This window comes from Amborella trichopoda, chromosome 8 (genome assembly GCF_054954075.1).
Source record: "Amborella trichopoda isolate Santa Cruz 75 chromosome 8, AtrichopodaSantaCruz75HAP2 v2.0, whole genome shotgun sequence".
In the NCBI taxonomy this organism is placed as follows: Eukaryota; Viridiplantae; Streptophyta; class Magnoliopsida; order Amborellales; family Amborellaceae; genus Amborella; species Amborella trichopoda.
In genome coordinates, this window is record NC_142343.1 from 39,211,492 (window position 1) to 39,237,784 (window position 26,293).

Genomic DNA, 26,293 nt, shown 5'->3' on the forward strand with positions numbered 1-26,293 from the left:
TTGGGGGCATTTGCGAGCTATTTTCAACTATTTCTGGCTAAAAAATTGTGATTTTCAAAAAATTTCTTTAATAAAGTAAAAACATATAATTTAAAAGTCAAACTTATATGTTAAAAATTACATATAGGTTCATCTCAAATAACTTTATGATAGACATTACTCATCAATAATTAATTCATTATCATGATTAATTCCATTGGAGCAGTAAATTATTTCAAACAGGCAAAGGGTTATTTCTTTTCAAGTTGATTGCATTTTTCAATTAGACGGGGCAGTACTTATTCCTCATTAGCCAGAGAGACCAAACATACCGGCAACTATTTTAAGTAAGAGTGGCAAAGAAATAAAATAATTCTAAATAAGTGGGCTATCCAAAGTGGCCCCTAGGTTATCTATCAAACATAAATGAAAATGTCTTCACACCAATTTTGACAAAAGTAACAACAAAACCTTCAAAAAGGATGTATCTGCACCCAGTGTACCCAATTTTTTTTGCACGTAAGTTCTACACAAGTTTAGTGGGTCAAAAAATTAGACCCAGCGGGTCAAGTCCGAGTCCAAATATTGAACCCGAACTCTATTCGGGTCCGGGTCTAGGTCCATGTGGACCCAACCCAAATAGTGTTATTGTTTAATAATATTTAATATTTTAATAATATTTAATATTTTAATAACATTTAATTAGTACTTAAATAAATATATGGGTGTGGTTTCTATAAAATTGCAACCTTCAACAATCCAATTAAGACACACTTCCAAATTTTATCATAGCATGTAATTTTGGTGTATTTTTTTTAGGATTATCTGAAAATCTATTTTTATATTTAATTACAAAATTGTAACCTCCTAACATGGTTAAAATCAAGTAGATCTATAAATATATGAAAATTTTGGAAATAGACAGTCTAGATAATATGTTGCAAGATGCACTATTTCTGGAACTCGAAATCTTTTCTTTTTTTTTCATATTCATACATCTCGATGTCGAAATAATCAATTAAAAGGCTTTTCAACATTAAAACAACCTTTTTTGATGGATTTTTGAGGTTCATCCATAATTCTACATTTTAAGGTTGCAACCTTCTATAAACTTTTTCATAAATATATAGTTATACTTTAATTATAATATTTAAATAATACTTGTATATATTTAAATATATATTTTTTATTTTTAGGTCAGGTCCGGGTCCAATAACTTAAGGTCCAATCGGGTCCAAAGTCTCATAATTTTTTTATAGATCTGAATCCAGGTCTGGGGCAGACCAGACCCGACCCATTCCCACTCCTAGCTTCATTGGCCAAATTCTTTAGACATATGGAGAATGGAGAATATATTTCTGCTAATTTACTCGCTTCAAAAGATCTACCGTTGCCATCGTTTTACCATGATATCCAGCAATGCAGTACATGGGTAGGTCAACACAATGGATCTAAACCTGGAATATTGTGCTACAATCTTCAACACTCTAACCACCAAACAAAGTGCCTGATTCCTGTGATTCCCATTCCCAAGGGTACGATGAACAAACTTCATGATTTCACAAAGTGAAAGAAAAAGTACATAAAGCTATAAATTTATTTAATTTTTTCAACTAATGTTCTGGGCTTCACTAGCTATCCATAGGCATACCATTTTCTTTGAGTGGTTATTCATATTCAGAGTGTTCTTTCCTCCGAAGCACGTTACAAGTTGCATATCCAAAGAAGATTTCTGATACAATGGAAGACGTAGAACCTGCTGGGATAACTCTCACGTTGTGACATTCTCATAATATAATCACCGCCCATGTGCTGGAATCAGTTCTACCGCAATATAACCACTGTCACATGCATTGGAATGTAAACCGACTGATTTTTGTGAGACAATTTGAATTTGGAAAAGGTGTAGTCCAAAATGCTTCTTCTCTACTCCCTCTCCAATCCGTCCCTATCCAATTCTCTCGTCTCTCACCTCTAACTATCATCCACCTAAGCCAAATGGGCCCCGGGCAATGCTGGGACCTTGATATGGGAAAATTTGATAGAAGCCCAAGATCGCAAATTTTCCTGATCATAAGCTGCTTCAATAGTGCAGCCAAAACAAGCCCTTGAAACTTACAATCAGACATCAGACCGGGATTAGAACTGTTTGTACCACTCAAGACCTGTGAAAATCCATATAATCTTGCAAAATTACATTGAAAACTACAAAAATGGCAACAAGGTCTATATTAAGCTCAGAATCTCTGAGTTGATGATGCTTTCACGAAGCTTACATCTAAATGCACAACCCAAATGTAATAACTTTCCATGTATTTGAACTAGAAAATACTGCACACTTCTGAGATGAGGATTTCCCTCCACTAAGATTATTTAGGTTCTTTTTTTTTATCAAGAAGATTATTTAGATGCTTTACACTTTGGTAAGGACGAAAGAATGGATATGTAATGCCAGTCTATTTCATCAAGGGCAAAAGAGAGAGAGAGAGAGAGAGAGAGAGAATTGAACAGTACACATACCATGATAATTTCTGCACATTAAATTTAAAGCTCTTTAGAAAGCTGAATAGACAACATACAAGGTCCCTTCTAACTTCAGGTCAATAACCTACTGATCTCCCCAAGTGCATAAATGTGAGTATCTGGGAACATGAACCTTAACAAAGGCAAAGAAACATTATGTACAGGGGACTCAGCTAACAAAATTTCAGAGCCTATATTTCCCAGTGATGACTTCACCACAAAGGAAGGCGGCACATTAAACCATTGAAGGTAACAGGAGAGAAGCAATGAATCTCTGATGGCATGTTGGGGTTGCATGAGGGGCCAGTTGCCTTTGCCCAAATACTCGAGCAAGTGAGAGAATGGCTCACCAATCTGTCCTTGCCAATGCTTGAGAGTCTCTTCCACTCTCTTTCCAATTGCAGCAAGAAATATACGTTGAATGAGATCACCTCTAGGACAGCCCAATCTTCCAACCACTAAAGCATCATTGTACGCCAATGCAAGCTGCATGTCACCAAGACTTATCTAAATGTTACAGAGAGATGAGACAGCTCCTCAGAGCCTAAAAAATTGCAGGTGGAACTGTAAAGAAGTCAACTTTCCAAGTTTTTACATAAAATTCTACATATTTACAATGTGAAATTAATTTAAAAATGCGTTACAAAACCAGAAAGCATTGAAAACATTGGTGTGGCTTGCATAAGTTTGCAACCTTAAACAATCTAATTAAGGCGCACCTGTAAACTTTATCATAAATGTAATTTTGATATGATGGCTTCATAATCTATTGTCATCTCTAATTATAAAATTTTAAACTCTAAAAATGATTCAAATCAAGTAGATCTATAAACACAAGAAAATCTTGAAAATGGACGGTCCAGATAATGTGTTAAAAGATACACTACTTTGCCGACTCGAAATCTTTTTTTCTTTTCATATTCATACATCTCGGTGTCGAGATGATCAATTCGAGGGTTTTCCACCAACCAAACATACTTTTACAATGGATTTTTGAGGTGCACATTTACTTCTACATTTTAAGGTTGCAGGAATCGGGCTTGGGTCAAGGCCGTAGCAGCTGGGTTTTCATAGCACTACATCTAAAGTTCCACTCCTATGTAACCTTGTCAAAAAAAAAAAAAAGTTGCAACCTTATATAAACTTTTTCCATTAAAAGCTTTGGAAAGGTTTTTAAATAAAGTACCTAAAGCTTCAATCGAATACATATATAACGCACTTTCGATATATGAGGTCAATAATTCAAGAAAATGGAGAGATTATAGGAGATACCGCACATAGAATTAGAGCTCGGTGGGCGAAGTGGAGATGTGAAACCGAAATTTATGTGATCGCCGCATACCAAAAAAGCTGAAGAATAAGTTCTATAGGAAAGGTGTGAGACCATCTTTGCCCTATGGGGTGGGGTGGAATGTTAAGCAGTAAAAAAAAAAACAATATACCCATGGAGAGATGAGGATGTTGAAATGGATGAGCGACAAGACAATAAATGATAGAATTGAAAATGAATACATTCAAAAAATTTTAGGTGTGGCACCAATAGGCGATAAGATGAGATAGTAGACTTAAGTGGGCTGGCCATGTGTGGCGTAGACCCACTATAATACTTATTAGGAGGTGTGAGTTAGTTCAAGTAAAAGGCTCAAAAAGGGCAAGTGGTAGGCCCAAAAGGATATGGTTGAAAGTAGTAAGAAAATAGGCTTTATGGCCCCACTAAGGGTATGACCTTTAATAGAGCATAAAGACAGACCACGATTCGTGTAGCCAACCCCAGTTAGTTGGAAAAAGGCTTTGACGATGATAATGGTAAGTGTGTGTGTGCATTTGTATATATACATATATGTATATATGGGAAATAATATGTCACCATGCCATTATAATATAATGAAACCACAATTCTAAAAAACTATGTTTGTAGTATTTGTATAACCCAAAATTTTGTACACACTCTCTTCATCACAGTAATCAATCTAAATAAATAATAATAATAATTTGCACCCTATATATGGCCACAATGAGTCCCCTCCAACTATGAATCTAGACCGTCTATTTAGTAAATTTCAAATCTAGGCCTTTATGAATTTAAAATCAAAATTTTCTTTTTTTTAACATTGTTAATCTAATGATAATAAAATTATCTAGAAAATTTGAAACGAAAAAAAGATCCTCCTAAGGCCTAGATCTAAGTATCTCACCAAAATAGACGGCCTATGTTAATTGGGCTAAAAAACACTTTTTAGGTTGTGTTTTCAAATCGTTCTTTCTTTTGGTGATTGTTCATTAGAATAAGAACAGTGTATATTTTAAAATTTGGGTCAAACAAATGGCCCTAACATGATTTTTTAAGATTGTTTCATTATATTTCTATACAACTGTAGTATGAAATCACTCCCCTATATATATATATATATATATATATATATATATATACTACCAGCTGATGGAATAGCGTAAGCCCAACAGCCCAGATTGAATTTGGGCCAATCTAACAGCCATGACTGCATTTCGTAATATAATTTTAATAGTTTTTTATATAAACCTAAATAATATGAAATTTGGGGTGTCACTCTTTTCATCAAGGTACATCCAATCAAAATATAAAAAAATAACAATTGACAAAATATAAATTGATCAAAATACACCTAAAACTTTTCAAGGGCACTTTGATCAATTTATTTTTTACAATTTTTTTTGTATTTTTATTAGATTCTAATATTTTTAATGAATAGACCCTCCAAATTTCAATATTTGGATTTGTAGAAAAAATTCAAATTCAAATGCGAAATGCAATCGAGATCATTGGACTGGCCCATATTCAATCTGGGCCGTTCGACTTATACTATTACAACAACTAGTGGGCTGACAGTAGCTTTTTCTTATATATATATATATATATATATATATATATAGATGGAATAGTATACAATGAAACCATTTATCTTTGTTACAAGGTGGTCACAATTGATCTTGACTATTGGATGTGAAATTGGGTGTCTACATTTATTCCATTGACCAAACTCAAACTTCAAAAGAAATTTTCTCAAATTTTGTGATACACCTAAGCTATCAAATTTCACATCGGATGGTTGTAATTAATTGTGACTACCTTGTAATAAAGGTAAATGGGAATGGATGTTGTCAGCCTACGGGTGGACTGCTACTGTGTCAGCCAATGACCCAAATTGAATATGTGCCGATCTGGCGATCACGACTTTATTTCGTATTTGAATTTTCATATTTTTTTTAGAAATCCAAAGCACTTGACAAGTTGGACGTACATTCTACTCACCAAGGCGCACCTAATAAAAATATAAATAAAATAATTCGCAAAATATAAATTAACCAAAATACCCTTGAAACTTTTCAGGGGTATTTTGGTCAATTCATATTTTTTGAATTATATTTTTAATATTTTTATTAGATTCTACTATTTTTTAATAATAAACGCTCAAAATTTCAAGTGATTTGAATTTGTATAAAAAAAATAAAAATTCAAATACAAAATGAGGTCGTGACTATTGAATTGGGCCCAGATTCAATCTAGGTTGTTGGTTGACACTGTAGCTGTCATGTAACAATCCTAAAATTTCAAAAAAAAAAAAGGAGAAAATATGTTTATAAATAGGTGATGTTCTGTTTGAGTATGATGGTCCTTGGGGACCATCACTGTTTTCAAAAACTTTTGCTTTGAATTAACATTTGCTTGCTTTTACTTTTTCCTTTCCCCGCTTTTGCCTCCTGCTGCTTGCAGCTGGCAGCGTCCTTTAGCGGACGTGGTTTTCGTACGATAAACGTTTGCTTTTAACACGACACCTCAGGTATGAGGTAGAGCGTAAGAAAATAATATAATAATACGTTATAATAATTTAAATAGGGGATGTGAGCACTCCCACCCTAAAACAAAACTTTGAGATCTCTCTCCGGTCGAAACACAGTGAACTTCTCTCTCGAACCGAAAATTTTTATCGGAAGCTCCCTCTCAAATAATTGTGGGTAAGTGACATCGTCTTTCTGAAAAATAGTCTATTTTTAATAAATAGTGATATTTCCGTCTAGGATCTTTATTTTATCAGTTTTGTGTGTAAGTGACCTCAATGTCTCGAAAAATAATCCATTCTTTTTAAAAATAAAATGAAATAATTACTTCTGCTTATTATCATGAATTTTAGGCGCGATAAATTTTATACGCACGTGACCTCATTATCTTGAAAAATAATCTTTTTAATAAAATTGTGATATTTTATCTATGTTAGAAATTTTGAATGCTGTAAATTAGAAAAATAAATTTATTTATTTTTCTTGTCTATTGTTAGAAATAAATGTGATATTTCTGCTTTTAGTAAAATTGTGATATTTTTTTCTACTGTTTTGAATATTTAGACATTGTAAAATTCATGTGCAAATGACTGCCTTATTATTTAAAAATTGACATTTTTTTCAATTGATTATAGTATTATTGTGAAATGTTTATTTGTGAATTGATATTTCCATAAATTGTGATAATTCCGTATTCTTGAATTTTTATAAGAGTTTTTCTATACATATTAAATTGGCAATTATGCTAGAATGCCTTTACAAACTGCTACCTTTCTAAATTTGAGCCCAAAATATTTGATTGGTTATTTTTGAAATGTTATAGAGAGTGACTGTTATTAATGGTTTAAGTGAAATTCATATTAATGGTTTCAGTGATATGTTGAGTACATGATATTGCTGCTTTCGAATGTTTAAAGAGATTTAGAAATAATTTAAGTATGCAAGTGGACTCATCCGGTTCGCCGGTGAGGTATAAGTGGACCTATCTGAGACGCCGGTAGGGTTTAAGTGGACTCATCCGGTTCGCCGGTGAGGTATAAGTGGACCTATCTGGGACGCCGGTAGGGTTTAAGTGGACTCATCCGGTACGCCGGTGAGGTATAAGTGGACCTGCAGGGATTAAGTGGACCTATCTGGGACGCCGATAGGGATTAAGTGGACCCATCAGGACGCTGATGGGGTATATATGTGACCTACTTGGGACGCTAGTAGGGTATTTTGTAAAATCCTTCGAATTATGTACTGTCGTTAAAAGTGTTATAAGCATTTCAATTACTCGGATTATACTTAATTATGCAATTATTGAAAGTGAAATTGTTGATGCATTTCTATTAATAGATCTCATTTTGAAAAATATTGATATCTTTCAATCATGATTATTTTTAGGATTATGATGATCACTTACTGAGTAGCCAAACTCATCAAACTATGGTAAACATTTTTTCAGGATAACTACGGATTCATTTTGAGTGCTAGTCAAGATCAACCTTGGAAGATACTGTTGTTGTGCTAGCTTTCTTTACTTACTATGTAAGACCTCGCCACTGTAAATTTGTCCTATCAATAGATGTATATATGTTTTGTCTGTCACATCTCAAGAATAACAGTACTGTAAATTCTTGGGGTGTGACATGTCAGCTTGTGGACTGACAAGATCTTTTCCCATATATATATATATATATATATATATATATATAAAAGCAACAATTCCATACTTAAATAAAGTGTCTGCCATGCCCTATTGCTGGAGGTCCTAAAGGCATTTGTTCCAGCCAAAGTTTGGAAAACACACTCTCTAGGGCTCCATGAACAAGATTGTGAAAGATAATTTTGAAAAAAAAAGGAAAAAAAAAAATCCCTAGAGAATAATTTTTTTCGTAGGCTGCATCAAATTGATCCAAAACGAATGGCCCTTAAGGCCCACAAATAGGGGAGGGTCGACATTGCGGCGGCCCAGCCTATACACAAAACCACAAAGCATAGCAATCAAAATGCTGTATTGAAAGATCCAGTGGCAATTCTCATGCAGCCAATGGATTTCCATCATGCATGAATACAATTTATAAAAATTGAGAAGATAAGAAACAATCAAACAGCAAATGACATGTGAAGGTTGTGATGTTCAAATAGAACAACAAACATATAGAATTTGCCCCTTTAGGGAAAAAAAATGAGAATATCATTTGATTTCAACCAGTGAGTGACTAAAATTTTCAATATTTATTTACTAAGCAGGAACAAAATTCGCGTAGCCAACCCCAAATAGTTGGGATAAGGCTGGGATGATGATGATTTACTAAGAAGTTCATAGAGGAGATAGCACCACGATTTTCACTTTAACTGACAACATAACTACTAAGAAGTTCACATGCTTTATTAGTATCCTAAGTGCTTTTATACCTTCAGTAAATCAACACTAACATCAAGCCAGGTGCCCGACTCCCCAATAAGACATACTTTAAAACATAAAAATGTTTATCATCCCTCACCACTGGTAGATTCATTATTTAGATGGCTAAAATAATAGAGAAATACATCTTTTGGGAAATGAAAATGAGCACACCTTTAGACTGGATAGAAAGATGGTATCTTTGAAGATTACTTCACAGCTCTTCACCTGCTCGCTTATGATCCCAATTATTGTGTAGAGGCCAAGATAGGTCTGCAGAAGTTGGTAACGCCAATCAAAAGGAACAAAAAAGAGCCCATAAAAGTAGAATATTGAATAAATATATTGTAACTAGAATATTTTACAGAGTTCCACAGGATAAATATGAAAATTATAAAACCTGTAGGAGGGCTGGCCTGTCCTTGCTAACACACTCAAACAGCACTTGAATGCAAAATTCACGGAAATCAGCATCTGACCTGCAATAAAAAATGAATTAGCTCAAGGCCATAATAATACTAGATCCATGAGGAACAACATCTCTGATTCGTTTCAGACTGACTCTTAGTTCAATTTTTGTTATTAATTAATGGTCCTTTACTTTTGGAATCTAAGCCAGAATAGATCCATGAATCAAGTTACATTTGAAGACCGATGAAATATTTCAAAGCACAAATTCCATAAAAACATTTTATGTTCATATCAGAGAGCATAAACTATACCACATGAAGTATACATAAAATATAGTACGTCTCTAAACTCTGTTAATGTCTGCTCACATACACAAACAGTGTATCTCATCCATTTTTTTTGATAATTGAGAGTTGAGGTTGCTAGTATAGTGTTTGTATGCTACGTGTAGTATGCTGTACTTTTCCATTTATTTTACATTAATGCAAGGTTCAAGGTAACATGAGTATTGCCTGTTGTTCCAAGAGTAACCACAGCAAAGTTGTGCAAATGCTATTAAGCTTGGATCAGCTGAAAATGTACTGACTAATTGATCCACTTTAAATGGACCAGGTTCACTGTTGCCTCTAACACTCGTTGCAGATTCAGAATGCCCACTAGTATCACAGACCTGATATCAGACAAAAGCCATGTACACATTTCAGTTTCATTGGATATTAAACATGAATAAGATCTCGCTGTGAGAATCACCAACCTTGTGCATAACTCGTGACAATAAAGATTGACACCCTATGGGATCATCCACATATGAGCATGCCCCAACCTTGCGCTTGACATAGAGCAAACCACCGTTGAACGGGTCATCTGGATCTCCAGCAACCCACCAAGGTTTCTCTATACAAGGAACAGAAAAGGAAGAAAGCCATCGTCAGGATAACACTATGGCAAGCAAATAGGATAGTCCAAACTATTATAATTAAAAGCTTCAAGCCCTTAGATTGGGTACCTTCGGTAATAAGTTCAATTTTTTGCGGCCAATATCTGGGCCCACACACTCGAACAGACTTCAGCTGCAAGGAAGCCAAACACTAGATTTTATACTCAAGTAAATAGGTCATGACATTTCTACGCAAGTGTAGTAAAGGATGACCTGCCAGTTTACAATGAATAGCTGCTAACTTGAAACAAGTTGCATCAAGATTTACCGAAAATGGTCAACTTTCCCCTCGCTTAGTTTATACAGTAAAAATGATTTTTACACTATTCAATTATCCCACTTTACTCTTAAATCCTACCCTACCCAATGTCCAGAGTTTTTCATATATACTAACAGACCCCCCCATGCCACAGATAAAAGAAGCTGTAAGTTGCAAAATCTCATGCAAACTGAAAATGGGAATGCATGGTATAGAACCCTTGCAAACAAGACAGGTAACTCTCTTTATACAGCACCAACGAGAATATATTATAATTCAATAGACAATTGCAAAACCATAATTTGTTGGGTCATCTCAGCCCATTGAAAAGTGGGAACCATCATTAGAGTCACGCCTTACGTCCTGATAGGTCTCCTCTCTCCAACAGACTATACTTTTTCATGGTCTATTGACTATGGTTTTTACTTTCCCTTGCATTAAAGATTGCAAAGCGACGTACAATAGCACGTTCTGGCAGAATGCAGGGAGTCACTTCACTGAAATTCGTCTCTGCATGATGTTCTGTTTCTTTGATTGTCATTTCAAGTGGAGCATAAACTGTAAGGCCCGTGTCAACATCAACTGTTTGCACACATCGTGCTTCTGTAGCAAGAACATAGAAGTGCCGGAACACCTAGGAAAGATAACAAGAAAAGAGTTAACATGGATTATAGAGAGAAACCTTGCATATTTTGTCAAGTGTAATCCAATCTACCTGAAGGTGGCAACGGTTGTCATTTGGACCAGTTGGCAGACGAGGATATAGGGAAATCAATAATGCTGCGATAGCATTGTTTCCAGTAGAAAAGGTACGCATGCCTCCACCAAGAAACAAGAAACCAATAGCCATGCTTACCTAAAAACATTTTCACGGGATCATAACTAATTTTCCACTTTGTGCGCAAGAAACTAGATGATGTACTGAAAGCACTAAATATGAGCAACGATTATAGAACACCAGTTAACCATATTGTATTAGGGTTACCAAGTACTCCCTGTTGTGGCAAGTATTTATATTTTTTTTACAAAAAGCAGGAATTTGGTACTGTTTTATTCATAAAATGTTTCAAAATGTACTAGACATCCTTTTTGGAAGCCCTTGAGAGAAAAGTTAATGGAAATGTAATAATGTTTTCCACCCCTGAGGTGGCAAGCATTATATCTCAACATGACTTAAGCCCATGGATCAATTGAAAAGTGTCCGTCACATCCTTCAAGTAATATTCAGAAAAAAAGGAATAATATGAAGGTTATAACAAGAGTTGCATGACAGATGTATGGATTTAACATACTGCCATTTGTGAGCCATAATTGATATGCCCATCCACAGAGTTACGACCGCGTAAATATCTAAGAAGGCGAAATGTTTGTATATGCCCAGAACCTGCCATAACCTGGTCCAGAAGAATTTAAATCATTATTGTAAATTGAGAGCTGAGATAAAATCCAACAATTAATGAAAGAAGCTGCTCTTTGAGGAGATATGTCATGAAATAGCCATATTATGACCAATTTGCAACCAAAACTGTCTAAGATGCAGTGAAGGGAGCGAATGACACATTTAACAACAAAAACAAGAATCAAAAGATAAACCAGCTCAAAATACCAGATGATCTTTCTCCTAACAATGCAACCTACAACAGTATACAAACTAACATTACTGAGTCAAGAAACCCTAGTCTCATTTAATAAAGAAAGCCAAACTAGGATATCCATTTGAATGCTAACATTGTAATAAAACATGATATTGTACTTCAAAAACTAATTTGTATATGCCACAGTTTATCTGCATCAGCCAAAAGCATGAAGCAGACAATGTACCCAATAATAGTGAGTGTAACACAAGCAGCAGGATTAGCAGTTGCAATATGCTGAGCTACTCTTTCATCAGTCTACTTAGTTGCTTGTAGCCAACATGTAGCAGCTGTACTGAAACTACTCAGCTAACCATGCATACGTCCTAGTAAGTAACAAATAAGTGCAGAAAACAATAATGATTTTGACACACTGGACTCTATAGAAAAATCATGGCCACTGGGATTCTGATCAAGTTTCTCAATTTTTGGCATAAAAAATCCCTATTGAGTACACCAAACCCTAGGTATGAGTAACTGAAACTTGATAAGTGACACCAGACACGCAATTGTTAATGATCTATTCAAGAAATAAAAGTTCAAATGCGCTTACTTCGACAACTTTAGAAATTTTGGAGTTTTAAAGCAATGATTGGTGCCAGAATTATCTGAGCTGTGGAACTTGGTATTTCAAGGATTTCTAGACAATCAGAGAAGAGATGTAGGACCATATTACACATATATGTATAACTAATGACTCATGATACCAAATGGTGGAATAGAAACAGTAGTACAGAAACTGGGGGACATTTCCATGCATAAATACTTTTCTTGCATGTCAACATTTCATAAAAAAATTTCTTAATCAACCAATTGGATAGAGATGGTCAACTAGGCAGAAAGCTTCTAGGTGATGAAAGCCTGGACCTTGATCCTAAAAAACAAGAAATATGATGAATCTCTTCCCGTACCAACATGCTCTTCCAATTATAGCGCTCAAATGACTCTGAAGTGAACCAATAATTTAAGCAAGGACAATATCCAGTTAAAAACTTCAATACTCACTATTCATATACCAATCACAATTTATAAATTTCAATGATGAGAGAAGAATATAAATAATGTCTAATTGTAATCTAAAGTAAACAACTTTTCATACCACAGAAAGGGACAGAACAACAATATGAAGGCACGTCTCAAGGGTACCACGATCTACATATTGCATTAACCCTTTATGCTTGATATTCCTAGACATAGCAGGTATTGGCTTGATCTGCAAATGATGATAAATTTCAATCAGACAAGGTTAATTTTTTTTCCCAATATTATAAAATTAATTGACAGTGTCATCTTTAAATTATACAAAAAGCAATACCTCATTCAAGAAGAAAACTGCATAATGGTTTAACAATTCCTGGGCATGCCCATTTTTCGTGCCTGCATATCTTAGTCCTGCGAATGCCCACAAAATTTGGTAGAATATCCACTATGATGTTCACGAATATGAAACAGCCAAATTAAAGGATGTGCCAACATTCACAGAGTTGTAAATGGAAAATTGAATAATACACTAACACATAGTGCACATATTTTCAAGATAAATGGTGGAATGTAAATGTGCCCCATTTAGTTAATCAATTGCAAGAACATTGCAATATTCAGATGCCAAAAACTGTGCAGGGGTCATAGTACATCACATATTGCATACATTTAGGCAGCGCTTTTAGCAACTCCTAAAAGTCTTAGTACAGAAGGATTCCCTTTACTGGGATATCCATGTGAATGATTATGAATATAGACTAGCTAAATATCCAATCTGAAACAATTCGTGTAAGATTTCCAAGACTAGATGAATCAGATAAATTTGGTAAAATCAAATTTGTTCTTAATAAAGCATAAACTCAAATCCGGTTCAGCAAACAATATCTTCAGAATGAACTTAAAACCCTGAAGGTGGATATAAATGTATACAAATATAGAAATAAACTGCCTGTAATAGGTTACAAATATAATATGTATATGAAATAAACTGGTTAATATACGTAGAGAGTATTGCATGCACATATCCTCAATATTCCTGCTCTCTACGTATATGTGCAGGATGCTTAAGTGTCAAGACCAATGAGGGGACCGTGGTTTTCAGATCACAAAATTTTAGATGCAGAAATGGGGATCGTTGCTTGCTAGAAGCTCCCTAGTGAGAATACCCATATAATAATTTTTTTTTAAATATAATAAACTTAAATGTTGGGATAAGACTCGAATGATGATAATAATAAACATAAAAAAAATAATTAAACAATTTTGATGCTCAACTTGTCTTTCTAATTTTGTCAATACAAAAAGTAAAAATAAAAAATAAAAAATAAAAAATAATCCTCTTCCCTCCTTTAAAATCCAAAAATTGCCTTATGATGCATTTTGCAGCTTAGACAATGGATCCCACCAAAGGAGAGATGAGGCTCTTCCTTGACAGCATTAGTGGATAGAGTTCTCTATAGACGACAAACATACTCCCAACTCCCAAGAGAATCAGAATGGATGAGAATCTTTTCCCACTTGAACGGCATCCTAGGAGGAGCAGCAGTAATGCCACCTTAGATGGAAGATCCCAACTATGTTTCAGATATTCATTAGAGACTAAAGAAAAAGAGCTCATGCATGGACTCAAAGTTATATTGCTTTCTCTCAGGCCATAGATGTGGGAGATGAAGCAGAAACAAGTAACTGTCGTTTCGTAGAAGCTCCTGAGGAATAGCTATGGAGTGCCTATACAATAAATATCAAAAGAAATATGTTTCTCAAAAATAAAGATTTTAACAATTGAAGGCTTTTCAATGCTCAAGTTCTCTATCAAACTTGGCCCAGAATGATAATGTCCCCCAACTTTCAAAGCCAGACTGTACCGTGCAATGAATTCTACAGGTCCACAGAGAAGCCCACCAAAGGAGAGAGGGCATTCTTACTTAACAACAGTAGTGGAAGGAGTTCCAAAAAGACAAGAAAGATATTCCCGAGAGAACAAGAATGTGTTGTCAACACCCTCCAGCTTTCCGAATCACGGAACCGTCTTCCAAGGGTGGGTATGTGACTTTAGATGGAAGATCCCAATAACCATGTTCAAGCCCCAAAATCATGCAAGATGATTTACTCAATGTCATACTAGACATGGATAGCAAGGACTCTTTCGATAGGCGATACTTTTTTCTATTTTATCCATTAAAAATATTGCAAAATAATAAAAATTCTGAAATTCCTCAAAACTTTCAATAGAAATGGGCAATATGCTTCTAGACACCTGAAACGATACTTGAAGACCACACAAGAAGTTAGAGTTATCAACTGAAGAAGATTCTTCATTTCTGAACATGTCATGCTATAGAATGCATGAAAAAAGTTGCATTCTTTTGTTGCTCTTATTTGAAGTGTGAAGCACTTCAAGCTTTCAATCATTGTGTGGGTGATCATGTCAATATGTAGACGTGACATGGTATATAGATTCATGAGAGCCACATCGATAGATTTCAGTAGAAAGACACAAATCAAATGAGAGTAGTAGCAAATAGAGTAATAAATGTAAGCGTGCTCGTTTTCTGATCTTTTCGACTTTCATGGGTTAATGACTCAGTTCCTTCTAATATCAGAAATTACCTAGAGACACACAGGCCCCTGCCAATATATTTACGTAGGCCTGCACCAGAGCTTCAACATCCAAGTCATCAAAGTCACTTGTATCATCTTCTATAGTCATTAGTCCCTTCTTCACAATCTCAGGTATCTGACCTTCAATCCAATCTTTACTGGGACAAACTCTGCATATTTTCAAATATGAGCAATTCAATATACTCTTTTCCAAGTGTCAAATGCTGACTTAAGCCAATTGTCTTGAATTGTACATAATTTTAGTAAGTCACCTCACCTGCTCCACAGTATCAGATTCCGGGCAATTACACGCAATAATAAAAAATCAGGCCGTACAAATTGAAGATCAAAAAAGGTAACAGGAACCGAAAGTTTTGAAGCCACCACATCAGATTCTGTCTGTCATACGACAATGGTTGGGTTGATTTTAGTATGGAAATATATAGATGAAACATTTGACTGAAGAATGCAAATGAAGTGTCGGTTCATTAAATAGCTTTACCTTCAAGAACAGTAAAGCTAGGGCAATAGTAGCTCCAGGTGCAGTGACATCGACATTGACCTGTGTCCCATCCATCATCTAAACAATCCACACCATTATAGATGATAGATCAACTCCACACCACAATAATGTCATGGAAAGGTCACACTAACAGAAGGTCCCAACAAGAAACTTTCACTAGTGAAGTATTTCACATATTAGTAAATATTGAAGAAAAAACGAGCCTAGAAAAGTAAAATCAATAATGGGTCACAAAATCAATAAACCTGTCCAGTACTGCGATTAAGATCCTCTGTCATGGGAGCAAATTTTGCAGATCGCTCCTATGAATAACCAAAGGAAACCTTTCAGAACAAAGAACCAACATTACGAAAACAGATAACAGGATCTCCACAATATGAAGAACATACATTACGTAAATCTTTGCCACCCAAAATGTACTGAAAAAGCCGATCCACCAAAGTGTCCATATAACCGATAAAATCGTTGCCCCGTCCTTTAAAAACAGTAGTGCATACATTAACACGGTGTACCATTTAAATAATACAACGAGCGCACATGAGTGAATCCACACCTAAACCAACTAGGCCCAATGCAGATCCCGCAGCAACAGCATAACCCTCTCTTTCAAGAACATTGTCACCAGCAGTTCTACGTCCAATTTCACCCTGTTAGGGGGGAAAAAAGTTATAAATGACAGCATAATTAGCTTGCAAACAAAGGAGCACAACAAGAAAATTAATAGAAATCAGCATTGCAACTTCTGAAAGAATAAATAGATGCAATAAGAGAAATTCATCTCGAAGAAGTATGAAGGCAGCTGCATGCAACTACATTTTCCACTTGCAAATAGCAAGACGATATATAGGATTCGACCAAGTTAATCTGATGCACAGCACCAAACAAAACAAAGACCAATAAATGTTCTCAACATTAGTCAAAAATGATTATCAATTCTTAAGATCTGAAGCATTCGGAGCACCAAAAGAAAACAAAGAATAAATCAATTTACAACATCAGTATCTCAAGTCAAAAACAAAATATATTGGTCAAAGATATTGTCAAAAACTAACTCCCACAAAATAAGGATATAATTTTATTTACATGATTACCTTAACTAACTTTAAAACACTTCTTATTAAAACCTAAATAAATAAAGAGAGGGAGTGGGGGTGCCACCCATGTGGGAGGTGTGAGGCCGTATGGGCTCCACACCCTACCCATGTGGTGTGGCACACATGTGGGGCTGAATCCAAGGGCCCCACATGTGCCCCGCCACACAATCTCAATTCAAAAATACCCTTTTAAGGGTTTTCAATGCTGAAATAAATTTCAAAACTCTGAAAAGTTTCTAAAATCACACAAATATTTCTAACTATGAAAATAAAATACCTAAAACTAGACTAGTACCAATGAGTCAAGATAAGTAACTATCAGAGCACTCCACCCGCCGCAGTAACTGTGATCCTCGACTATCTTCTCAAACCCACCCAATGAGGTCCATGACCCACATTCTCATGCAGAGGCTCATGATTGGCTTGTCAAAGTTGGCCATAGGGATGGCAATGGGTCAGATCGGATCTTGATCGATCTGGACCGAGAGCCAACCCAAACCCAACTCCCAGTTTAGATATGGGTCCAGAACCTAGCAAAACAATTTTTGAAAAATATTCAAAAAATAATATTTCAAATACATATACACAAACATCATACATGTGTAGGAAAATTTACCAGAATATTATATATTTTAAAAAATATTTATATAACATATCATATATGTGTGTAATATATATATATATATATATATATGGGATATGTTAGAGTGCTCACACTACAAATGGTTTTATAATTGTACTCAACAAATTTTGGATACTTATATACCCTTGTTTTATATATGGAGTATTTTTTAAGTAAGGGTATTTTTGATCAGCAGGAGACGTTGTGAAATCAACCACATGGGGTGTGACATCACCCATACAGAGCACACTAGTAGCATTTAAAACCCTCTATATAAGAGAGAGAGAGAGAGAGAGAGAGAGAGAGAGAGTTTATATAAAGTTGAAGTCTTAAATTGTAGAATTAAGGTGTACGTCTAAAATTTATCGAAAAAGACTGTTTTGATGTTGGAAAACTATTTAATTGATCAGCTTGACATCGAGATGTATGGATATGAAAAGAAAAGATTTTAAGTCCAAAAAATAGTACATCTTGCTGTAATACATTTTTTGGACGGGCAATTTTTAAGATTTTCATGCAATTATAGATATGCCTGATTTGAACCATTTTTGAAGTTTAAAATTCTATAATAGAGATGAAAATAGATTCTTAGGCTATCCTAAAAATTTTCGACACCAACAATACATATATATGTTTGTGTGTGTGTATAGATATGATCAGGTCAAGTCAACCTGGACTTGGATGCGACCCGGATCGGACTCGAGTCCAGGTTCAAATTTTGACTTGGATCGAGTCAATCTGATCCGATTGCCACCCCTATTTGGGCAATAAATAGTGGAACCACAGTCCTGGAATGTAAATTATAGGTTTTCTTCCTAAGAGCGAGTCACATGCACATATCACTATAGTGCAAAGGGGCTCTCTCTATGCAAATGTACATGTATTCCTTTTCAGGGCTGCTTTCCCATAATGCAGCTATCATGTGCACATGTTGTATGGAAGTTTGTTGAGGATTTAGCCCTTGCTCTCACATGCCTACATTTGTACACAGGAGACTACACAACTCTCCCGGCCTATAAACTATCTCTGAGCATCTCTCGAACCTCAACAAGGGATGACCTTCTGTAAACCCTTTTTGGTAGTGACATACACCGAAGAGAAAGGGTTTTGGACATAGCTAGGGCCATAAATCGCCTAACCCTCGATCAGTCAACCAACATACATACTCCTATTGAAGTGTATAAATGATATCTACATGCTCTCATGGTCGTCAAAGGCCACAAATTAGGGAGAGTAGTCCCCCGAAACCAATGCAATGTTGAATGGTTCTCATCAGTGACAGCTCATTAGGTAATACATCCAGCATTACATCCTCGAACTTTTGGATTAGGGGCTTAACTATCATGGGATTTCATCAAGGCAAGACCCATCTTTGGTTACCAAAGCATACACTACCCCTTGTTCTTTGCTTTCTTCAACAAACGTTTTAAAGGACAACTTCTCGTCTCCCACTCTTGGGCTCAGGTTTTGGTCTCCTCCTTTAGCAGTGTCAAAACAATTTTCACCCCATCTTTCCAAGAAGAGTATGTATTGTGTCGTCCATGGGATATGGCAGCTCGATCATATTGCCATAGATGGCCCAAAGGGATATTGCATGCGTCCATGTGTTGGACATCGCACCAAACTGAATCTTAACGTACTACAAATGGAAACAGAAATTAACAAGAAGTTACCATAGTCTCATTACCTTTCTGAAACCATGCTATTTTGTAGGGCTCGGGGTCATTCTCACATGTCAACTTCAACTTGTATACAACCTCTTGAGACGCCATAATACAGCAGCTGCCGCTACTAATAATAATGGTGCACACCTTCCCAAGAATTGTACAAATGCAGAAGATGTTGGTCTGGAGCCACGACTCTTCTAACACCTTTGGGGCAGTAAGTAGTTGTCTAAGGAAACTCCCACTCATCAGCCTCAAGTTCAACAACTCACTCACCCCTACCAGCTCCTCATCAAATACTCCAAGGTCTCCTTTGTTTGCATCATCCCCATCTAGGAGATATGTAATAGCTTGTCTTTTCCGGCACCCATACATGGATGGCGAATATTGCCACACTTATAACATTATGCATGATGTTCTTAGGTTTAGGGGCCATTGGCAGCTGGAGCTTTGCCCTTAGATGCCTCATCTGGGTGTGAGTTGGACCTGACTTCTTGTGGCTTTTGATTTGCCACGCCCCCTTTGAACTGGGGCTAATTTCCAGACACTAGAGCGTTACTTTCAATTTAGTTTCAGATTTTAAGGTCATTTGATAAGCCTCATCAAGACTACAATCTGGTTTAGAATTAGCTTATTTAAATTTGAGGTTTCAATCCACTCACATACCTAACAACAAGCGCTGGTCATCACCTCCATTGACTATGTTCCGACTCGTGAGGAGAATTCATCCGTATACTCATTGTCGGGGTTTGTGGCTTTTAAAGGCCACGAGAGTTTCTATATATCATATATATGGCATTCAATAGGAGTGTGTATTGACTAACCAAGGCTTAGGCTGTCTATGACCATGGTCACATCCAAAACCCTTATCCTTGGGCATATGACACTACCGAAAAAGGGTTTACAAAGAGTCATCATTCGTTAAGGTCGGAGAGAAGCCCAAGGATGGATCGCAGGCCAGGAGAGCTATGTGGGCTCCTATATGTGGATGTAGGCCTATGAGAACGAGGGCTGAGTCCTCAACAAACTTCCACACAACATATATATAAGACAATTTCCGGGAAGCAACCTTAGAAAGGGGTATATGTAAATGTGCATAGAGAGAGTCTTGCACTATAGTAATGTGTCTTGACTTACTCTTAAGTGGAGAAACTGTAACCCACATTTTAGGACTATGGTTCCACTCTTTATTGGCCAGCTTTGACGAGCCAATCATGAGCCCCTGCATGACACGATGCGTCATGCGTCTCCTTGGGTCGCTTTGAGAAGAAAGTTGTGGATCACAGTTACTGGGTCGAGTGTTGCGCCATTACAATCACTTATTTTGACACATTGATACCAGTCCACTTCTAGATATTCTATTTTCAATTTTAGAAATGCTTTTATGAATTTTAAAAATTTTAAAAATAATTTCAATAGTTGGATATTGAAGACGATGTTTTTGCAATTTTTACAGTGTCGAAGAGCACATCTGGATCCTTGGATCCAGCCCCACATGGGTGGGGCGTAGAGCCCATGGTGGGCCCGCACCTCCCACATGCCCCCCCCCCCCCCCCCGGTCCCTTTTTCTCCTTATCTTTAAATTATGTTTTAATTACAAGAGTTATTAAGTTTGGTTAAGGCAATCTTTTAAAATAAAAGATTATGCCTTTATTTGTGGGAGTTAATTTTGAAATAGATTTGACCAAAATATCTTATTTTGACTTCCTATAGTTTTAAAGAAATAAAAAAGGAAGATCTAGAGGGTTTGTAAATTGGTCTTATCCTAGTAAAGGAAATAAAGTTCATAATATTTCTCCCTAAATCATGATGGCTGATTAATGGGATGAATGACTTAGATTTAATTCTTGCTCACCTCATGTATTTACTAAATTCCAATTGATCAAGGTGAGTCATAATTGGATATGCATACTTAGGGGGTTGAGGTCTATATAAAGAGGGGACCCCCTCCAATCTCTACACAATTCCCAAGCCTCTCTCTTGATTCCTATCTCCTCCCCGCCCCACTCTCTCATCTCATCTCCCTAGCTCTCTCTCTTTTCTCTCTCTCTCTCTCTCTCTCTCTCTCTCTTTAAGTGGCTTGAATTTTAAGGAAAATTAATTGTATTGAAATTGTTAGTAGAAGCTCTAGTTTCATTTTTGGATTGTGCCTATTCAATTTGGCAGTAAAAAGAAAGGTACTATGTCGCATTTAGGGTTTGTTTAGTATTTATAGCAGTGCTTTGTGGCACTTGTAAGTGGAATTCAGATTGATTAATACAAGAAAAAGATTTTTTTGTTAATTGCATTGAATTCCACATAGCCACTTCTTTCACTCTTGAACACCCTCCTTTTGCCTCCAATGTTAAAATGTTAGTACAATTCTTGTGCATAACCAGTGGGTATGAATTTCTCCTTAAGACATGACTACATTTTCCCCTAACTCATCCCTTTTGTAGTCAACTAGCTGACACCAACTGTCACGATATTTGGGCATCTGCCTTGAGTCGGGTAGCTAGAAATTTGACTTTTCTTTCTTTTGGTGAATCTTTCCACTACAAGAAAGCCTCCACACTATCTAGCCAGTCCAAGAATTTATCGGCCCGAAAATTCACAGATGTCAACTCCCACAACTTGATTTGACTCAGCAAGGGCACGGACCAACCAATCCTCCAATGAGGAATTCTCCGTCCGATTGTGAAAAGAATTTACACTTTTGTCACTAGATTCCTCACTTTCATAAGTAATTGATTCTCATTCGAAGTGGGTAAGACAACCTACCAATTGTTCCATATGATTGAACCTCCTCAACAATTCCTCATATTGTCTTGGTAGAATACCTCATCCCCACCCTCCATATCCTCCTCTATTGACCGTAATTCTAGGTCCAAAAGAGAGAATTCCTGCTCAGATACTACTCAATGTAGAACAGAGGGAAAAGAGAACTAATTTACAATTGCGTTAAAACTAAGGGATTTTAACTATGATTCAAAGACAATGGGCTAAAGCTAACAAAGCCTAGCATTAATGGTTTATGAGGGTCCAAAGACCACTAAAAATTGGAACAATGATCGTTTTCTGAAAAGTTACATAAAATAAAACATTGATTTGAACAACGTAAAAGTCTCTCTCTCTTTAATAGACTTGGCTTGGCTCCAAAACTAAAGTTCTCTAACTTTCCTAGGACCATTAGTGGATACTACCAATTCCCAAGCAACACAATACCTCTTCCCCGGCCATGCAGAATTAACTTTTCTAGGAGCATTAGTGGACACCACCCCTTCCCAAGCAAATTTTAAATTCAAACTCAAACATTTCCCTCATAATTCTCCCCATTCACAAATACTATATGGAAACCCCTCACTTTTCTGTAAATTATAGAAAAGTCCATTACATACACAAAATGCCCAAATTACCCTTGTTTCACCAAAAGAACTAAAAGAGGAAGCACAGTCCACAAAATCTTAGCAAAATTCTCTTTTATATTTTGCAACATTTTTTATTTCTATTTTAACCATTGAGCCGACTTGCCAAGAATCAACAAGCCAACTTAGGAATTAGCGAGGTGGCTCTGATTGGCAAGTGCCCAAGTCGGCACCTGATTCATGTTTTATAAACACTGCTCAATACTATCTTTCAAAACATGATGCATAAGTTTAGGCAAATAATTGAGGAGTTTATGAGGAAGGCACAAGACCACCACATGGTCTTTATTGATTTAGAGAAAGCATATGGTAGGGTACCGAGAGATTTAATTTGGTAGGTGTTGGAAAAGAAAGAAGTCTACAGAGGCTATAGTGACATGGCGAGAAATACGTACGAGGGAGAATTAACTAGTGTGAGGACAACTATTGAAAAGACAAGTGAGTTTTCAGTGATAGTAGGCCGACATTAGGGGTCAGTGCTAAGCCCATATCTCTTTGTTTTGGTTATGGACAAGTTAACTAGGCACCTACAAGATGAGGTACCATAGTGCATGCTGTTCGCGGATGATATAGTTCTGAATGATGAGACTAGAGGTGGTGTCAACGCAAAGACTCTTGGAGGGATGCTCTGGAATCTAAAAGTTTTAAAATTAGTAAGACTAAGACAGAATATATGAAATTCAAGTTTGATAATAATAAGAGTAGAAACGAGGAAGTAGTTAATATTGATGGATAAGAAATACTTAAAACAGGTTATTTTCGATACCTTGGGTCAATAATCCAAGAGAATGGAGAGATTTGAGGAAGATGTCTTGCATAGAATTAGAACTAGGAGTGGGAAGTAGAAATGCGCATCCGAAGTTTTATGCCATCGCCGCATACCAATGAAACTGAGGGGGAAGTTCTATAGGACAACCGTAAGACCAGTCATGCTTTATAGAATAAATGTTGATCGGTTTATAAACAATATATCCATAGAATGACTGTAGCTGAGATGACGTTGTTGAAAACTTGAAATGGAACTGATAGAATTTGAAATGAATACATTAGAGGGAATTTACGTGTGGCTTCAATAGCGCTAAGATGAGTGAAAGTAGACTTAAGTGGGCTGGCCCATAGTTGTTGGAAGCCAAAGCAAGTGCAAGTGCGGGAGCCTGGGATCAACCCTTGGTTGACACTCCCTAACCTTGGAGCGCTTCTCAGGGAGCGACATAGGAGCAATCTTTTATATATGCTCTACATGAATATGGGAGTGTAGGGCACGTGCCCCATGTATATGTTTTTATGCGCACACATGCGCATGTATCTATGTATGTACATACATATATACAATCAATTTTTTTTATATATTATTCCAATTTATATATGTAAGGAGGAAAAGTATTATAGTACCTATTTACAATAACAAAAGAAACATACAATTGTGCGACCTATTGAAGGATCAAAGTTAGAAACCACACTATGAAGTGGTGGGAAAGAGTGATTGAACAACAACTAAGGTATGAAATGCGTATATCAGAAAACCAATTCAGTTTATTACTAGGGATGTCAACAATTGAGGTTATTTTTCTACTTATACAACTGATTGAGAAGTTTAGGACGAAGGGAAAACACCTCCACATGGTCTTTTATTGATCTAGAGAAAACTTATGATAGAGTACCTCAAGATTTAATTTTGGTGGGTGTCGGAAAAGAAAGAAGCCTCTAGATATTATATCGACTTAGTGAGAGATATGTACGAGAGAGCACTAACTAGTCTGCAAATAACTAGCATAGAGACGAGTGAATTTTAAGTGACAATAGGTCAACATCAGAGGTCAGCATTGAGCCCATACCTCTTGGTCTAAATAAGATGATATAAGTAGGCACCCATAAGATGAGGTACAACAATGTGGCCCTTCTCGGGAAATAGTGGTGGCGTCTAGCCAACCAGCTGAGTGCTTTGTGGGCCCAGGTCCTCAAGCACAAATACCACATATCTGAGGATGATTGGCTGCTTGATAGGATCCAGAAACACAAAGTTTCTGGTGCTTGGAAATCCCTCTCCACTGCTTTAACTATCTTCAAAAGGTCAATCAGATTCCTCCCAAGAGACGAAACAAGAGTCAATTTTTGGACTGATTTGTGGCTAGGATCCTCTCCCCTGAGGAAGGCTTTCCCCTCACTCTTCTCTCTAACACGCAATGCCTACACTACAGTCGTGGAGGAAGTGGTCCCCTCCAGAGATCAAAGAGTCTGGAGCCATTCTTTCCGAAGGAGCCTAACTGAAGTTGAAACCAATCAGTTCCATGTTCTCTCATCAATCTTACACTCTCTGTTTTCCAGTCTCAAGGAAGTGACACTATTTTTTGGACTCTCACACGAAATTTTTTGGTCGCCTCTTTCTATAAAAATTTAACTCTACAATCCATGCACTCGAGTCTTTTGAGCTCGGTGCATAACAGAGTCTGGGCATCCATAGCCCCACCTAAAGTACAAACATTCAATTGGCTTGCCTTCTCCCACAAAGCTCTAACAGTGGACAAACTCCATAAATGAGGGGTCCAGCTTCCTAACAAGTGCGCTCTGTGTGAAAGTGAAGAGGAGACCAACCTTCATCTGTTCATCCTCTGTGATTTCTCCTTTGAACTATGGGGCACCGTTCTACAACTGTTTCGTATCAGATGGGTTACTCCCCCATCAGTCAAGGACCTAATCTCTTTTGATCCACAATCTTGCTGACCCAATGCAGGGAGAATTCTTTGGAGGGCTATGGTAGCAGCTATTATCTGGTCCATTTGGCTCGAAAGAAACTCTAGAATCTTTCGTGGATGCAAACTCCAACCTTCCGCTATATTTCACAGAGCAGTTTCTTTGGTCACATTTTGGGCTTCAAACCAAAAGATTTTTAAAGGTCACATTTTGGGCTTCAAACCAAAAGAAACCAGGGAGTTTCTTCTTCCCCCATTGGGTCAACCTCCTTCACCTTCAACCTCAATCTACTGGGCCTAATAATTGGCAGCACCCCCCCCTCAAAGAATGATCAAGCTAAATTTTGATGGGTGCTCCTTAGGCAACCCGAGCCCAGTAGGGGTTGGAGGAGTTTATAGAGACCACGAAGGCACTGTCCTCCTAGCTCTTTCAGAGTACATAGGCCTTAAAGACTCCACCCATGCCGAAAGTTTGGCCCTTTTGCATGCCCTCAAAATCTACAATCAGACGTGGGGCCCACACCACATTGTGGAAGGGGACTCTAAGAATGTCCTCTCCTGGGCTAGCAATTCTAGCACTCCACCATACCACTTATTCCTATATTTGATGAGATACATCACATTTGCAAGGCTATGGACGTCTCCTAGATACATACTTGGAGGACATCGAACGACACCGCAGATCGCCTGGCAAAAGAGGGAGTTAGAAGACAGGGACAAAAAGTGCAACCTGGGTCCACCTTTCTTGACGCAAGGACTAGGGGCA

At 36.7% G+C, this 26,293-nt stretch overlaps 1 protein-coding gene across 12 annotated transcripts in view; it reads right to left on the reverse strand.

Moving 5' to 3' along the window:
• Positions 1–2,496: 2,496 nt before the first annotated feature.
• Positions 2,497–26,293, reverse strand: part of EMB2771 (E3 ubiquitin ligase) — a 79,707-nt gene continuing 55,910 nt past the window's right edge. For 9 of the 12 annotated variants that reach the window (XM_088874588.1, XM_020666686.2, XM_088874589.1 and 6 more), the window contains 17 exons: positions 16,607–16,700; positions 16,443–16,528; positions 16,299–16,355; positions 16,033–16,110; positions 15,808–15,929; positions 15,540–15,700; positions 13,264–13,340; positions 13,048–13,161; positions 11,607–11,708; positions 11,030–11,170; positions 10,775–10,948; positions 10,125–10,188; positions 9,873–10,012; positions 9,631–9,788; positions 9,108–9,186; positions 8,882–8,980; positions 2,497–2,988 (listed from right to left, as the gene is read on the reverse strand). In XM_088874588.1, coding sequence (XP_088730714.1) covers positions 2,575–2,988; positions 8,882–8,980; positions 9,108–9,186; positions 9,631–9,788; positions 9,873–10,012; positions 10,125–10,188; positions 10,775–10,948; positions 11,030–11,170; positions 11,607–11,708; positions 13,048–13,161; positions 13,264–13,340; positions 15,540–15,700; positions 15,808–15,929; positions 16,033–16,110; positions 16,299–16,355; positions 16,443–16,528; positions 16,607–16,700 — 2,160 coding nt within the window. In that variant the 3' untranslated portion in view covers positions 2,497–2,574. Of the gene's footprint in view, positions 2,989–8,881; positions 8,981–9,107; positions 9,187–9,630; positions 9,789–9,872; positions 10,013–10,124; positions 10,189–10,774; positions 10,949–11,029; positions 11,171–11,606; positions 11,709–13,047; positions 13,162–13,263; positions 13,341–15,539; positions 15,701–15,807; positions 15,930–16,032; positions 16,210–16,298; positions 16,356–16,442; positions 16,529–16,606; positions 16,701–26,293 lie in introns of those variants that run through there. The other 3 variants (XR_016061378.1, XM_020666688.2, XR_016061379.1) reach the window with 3 other exon arrangements.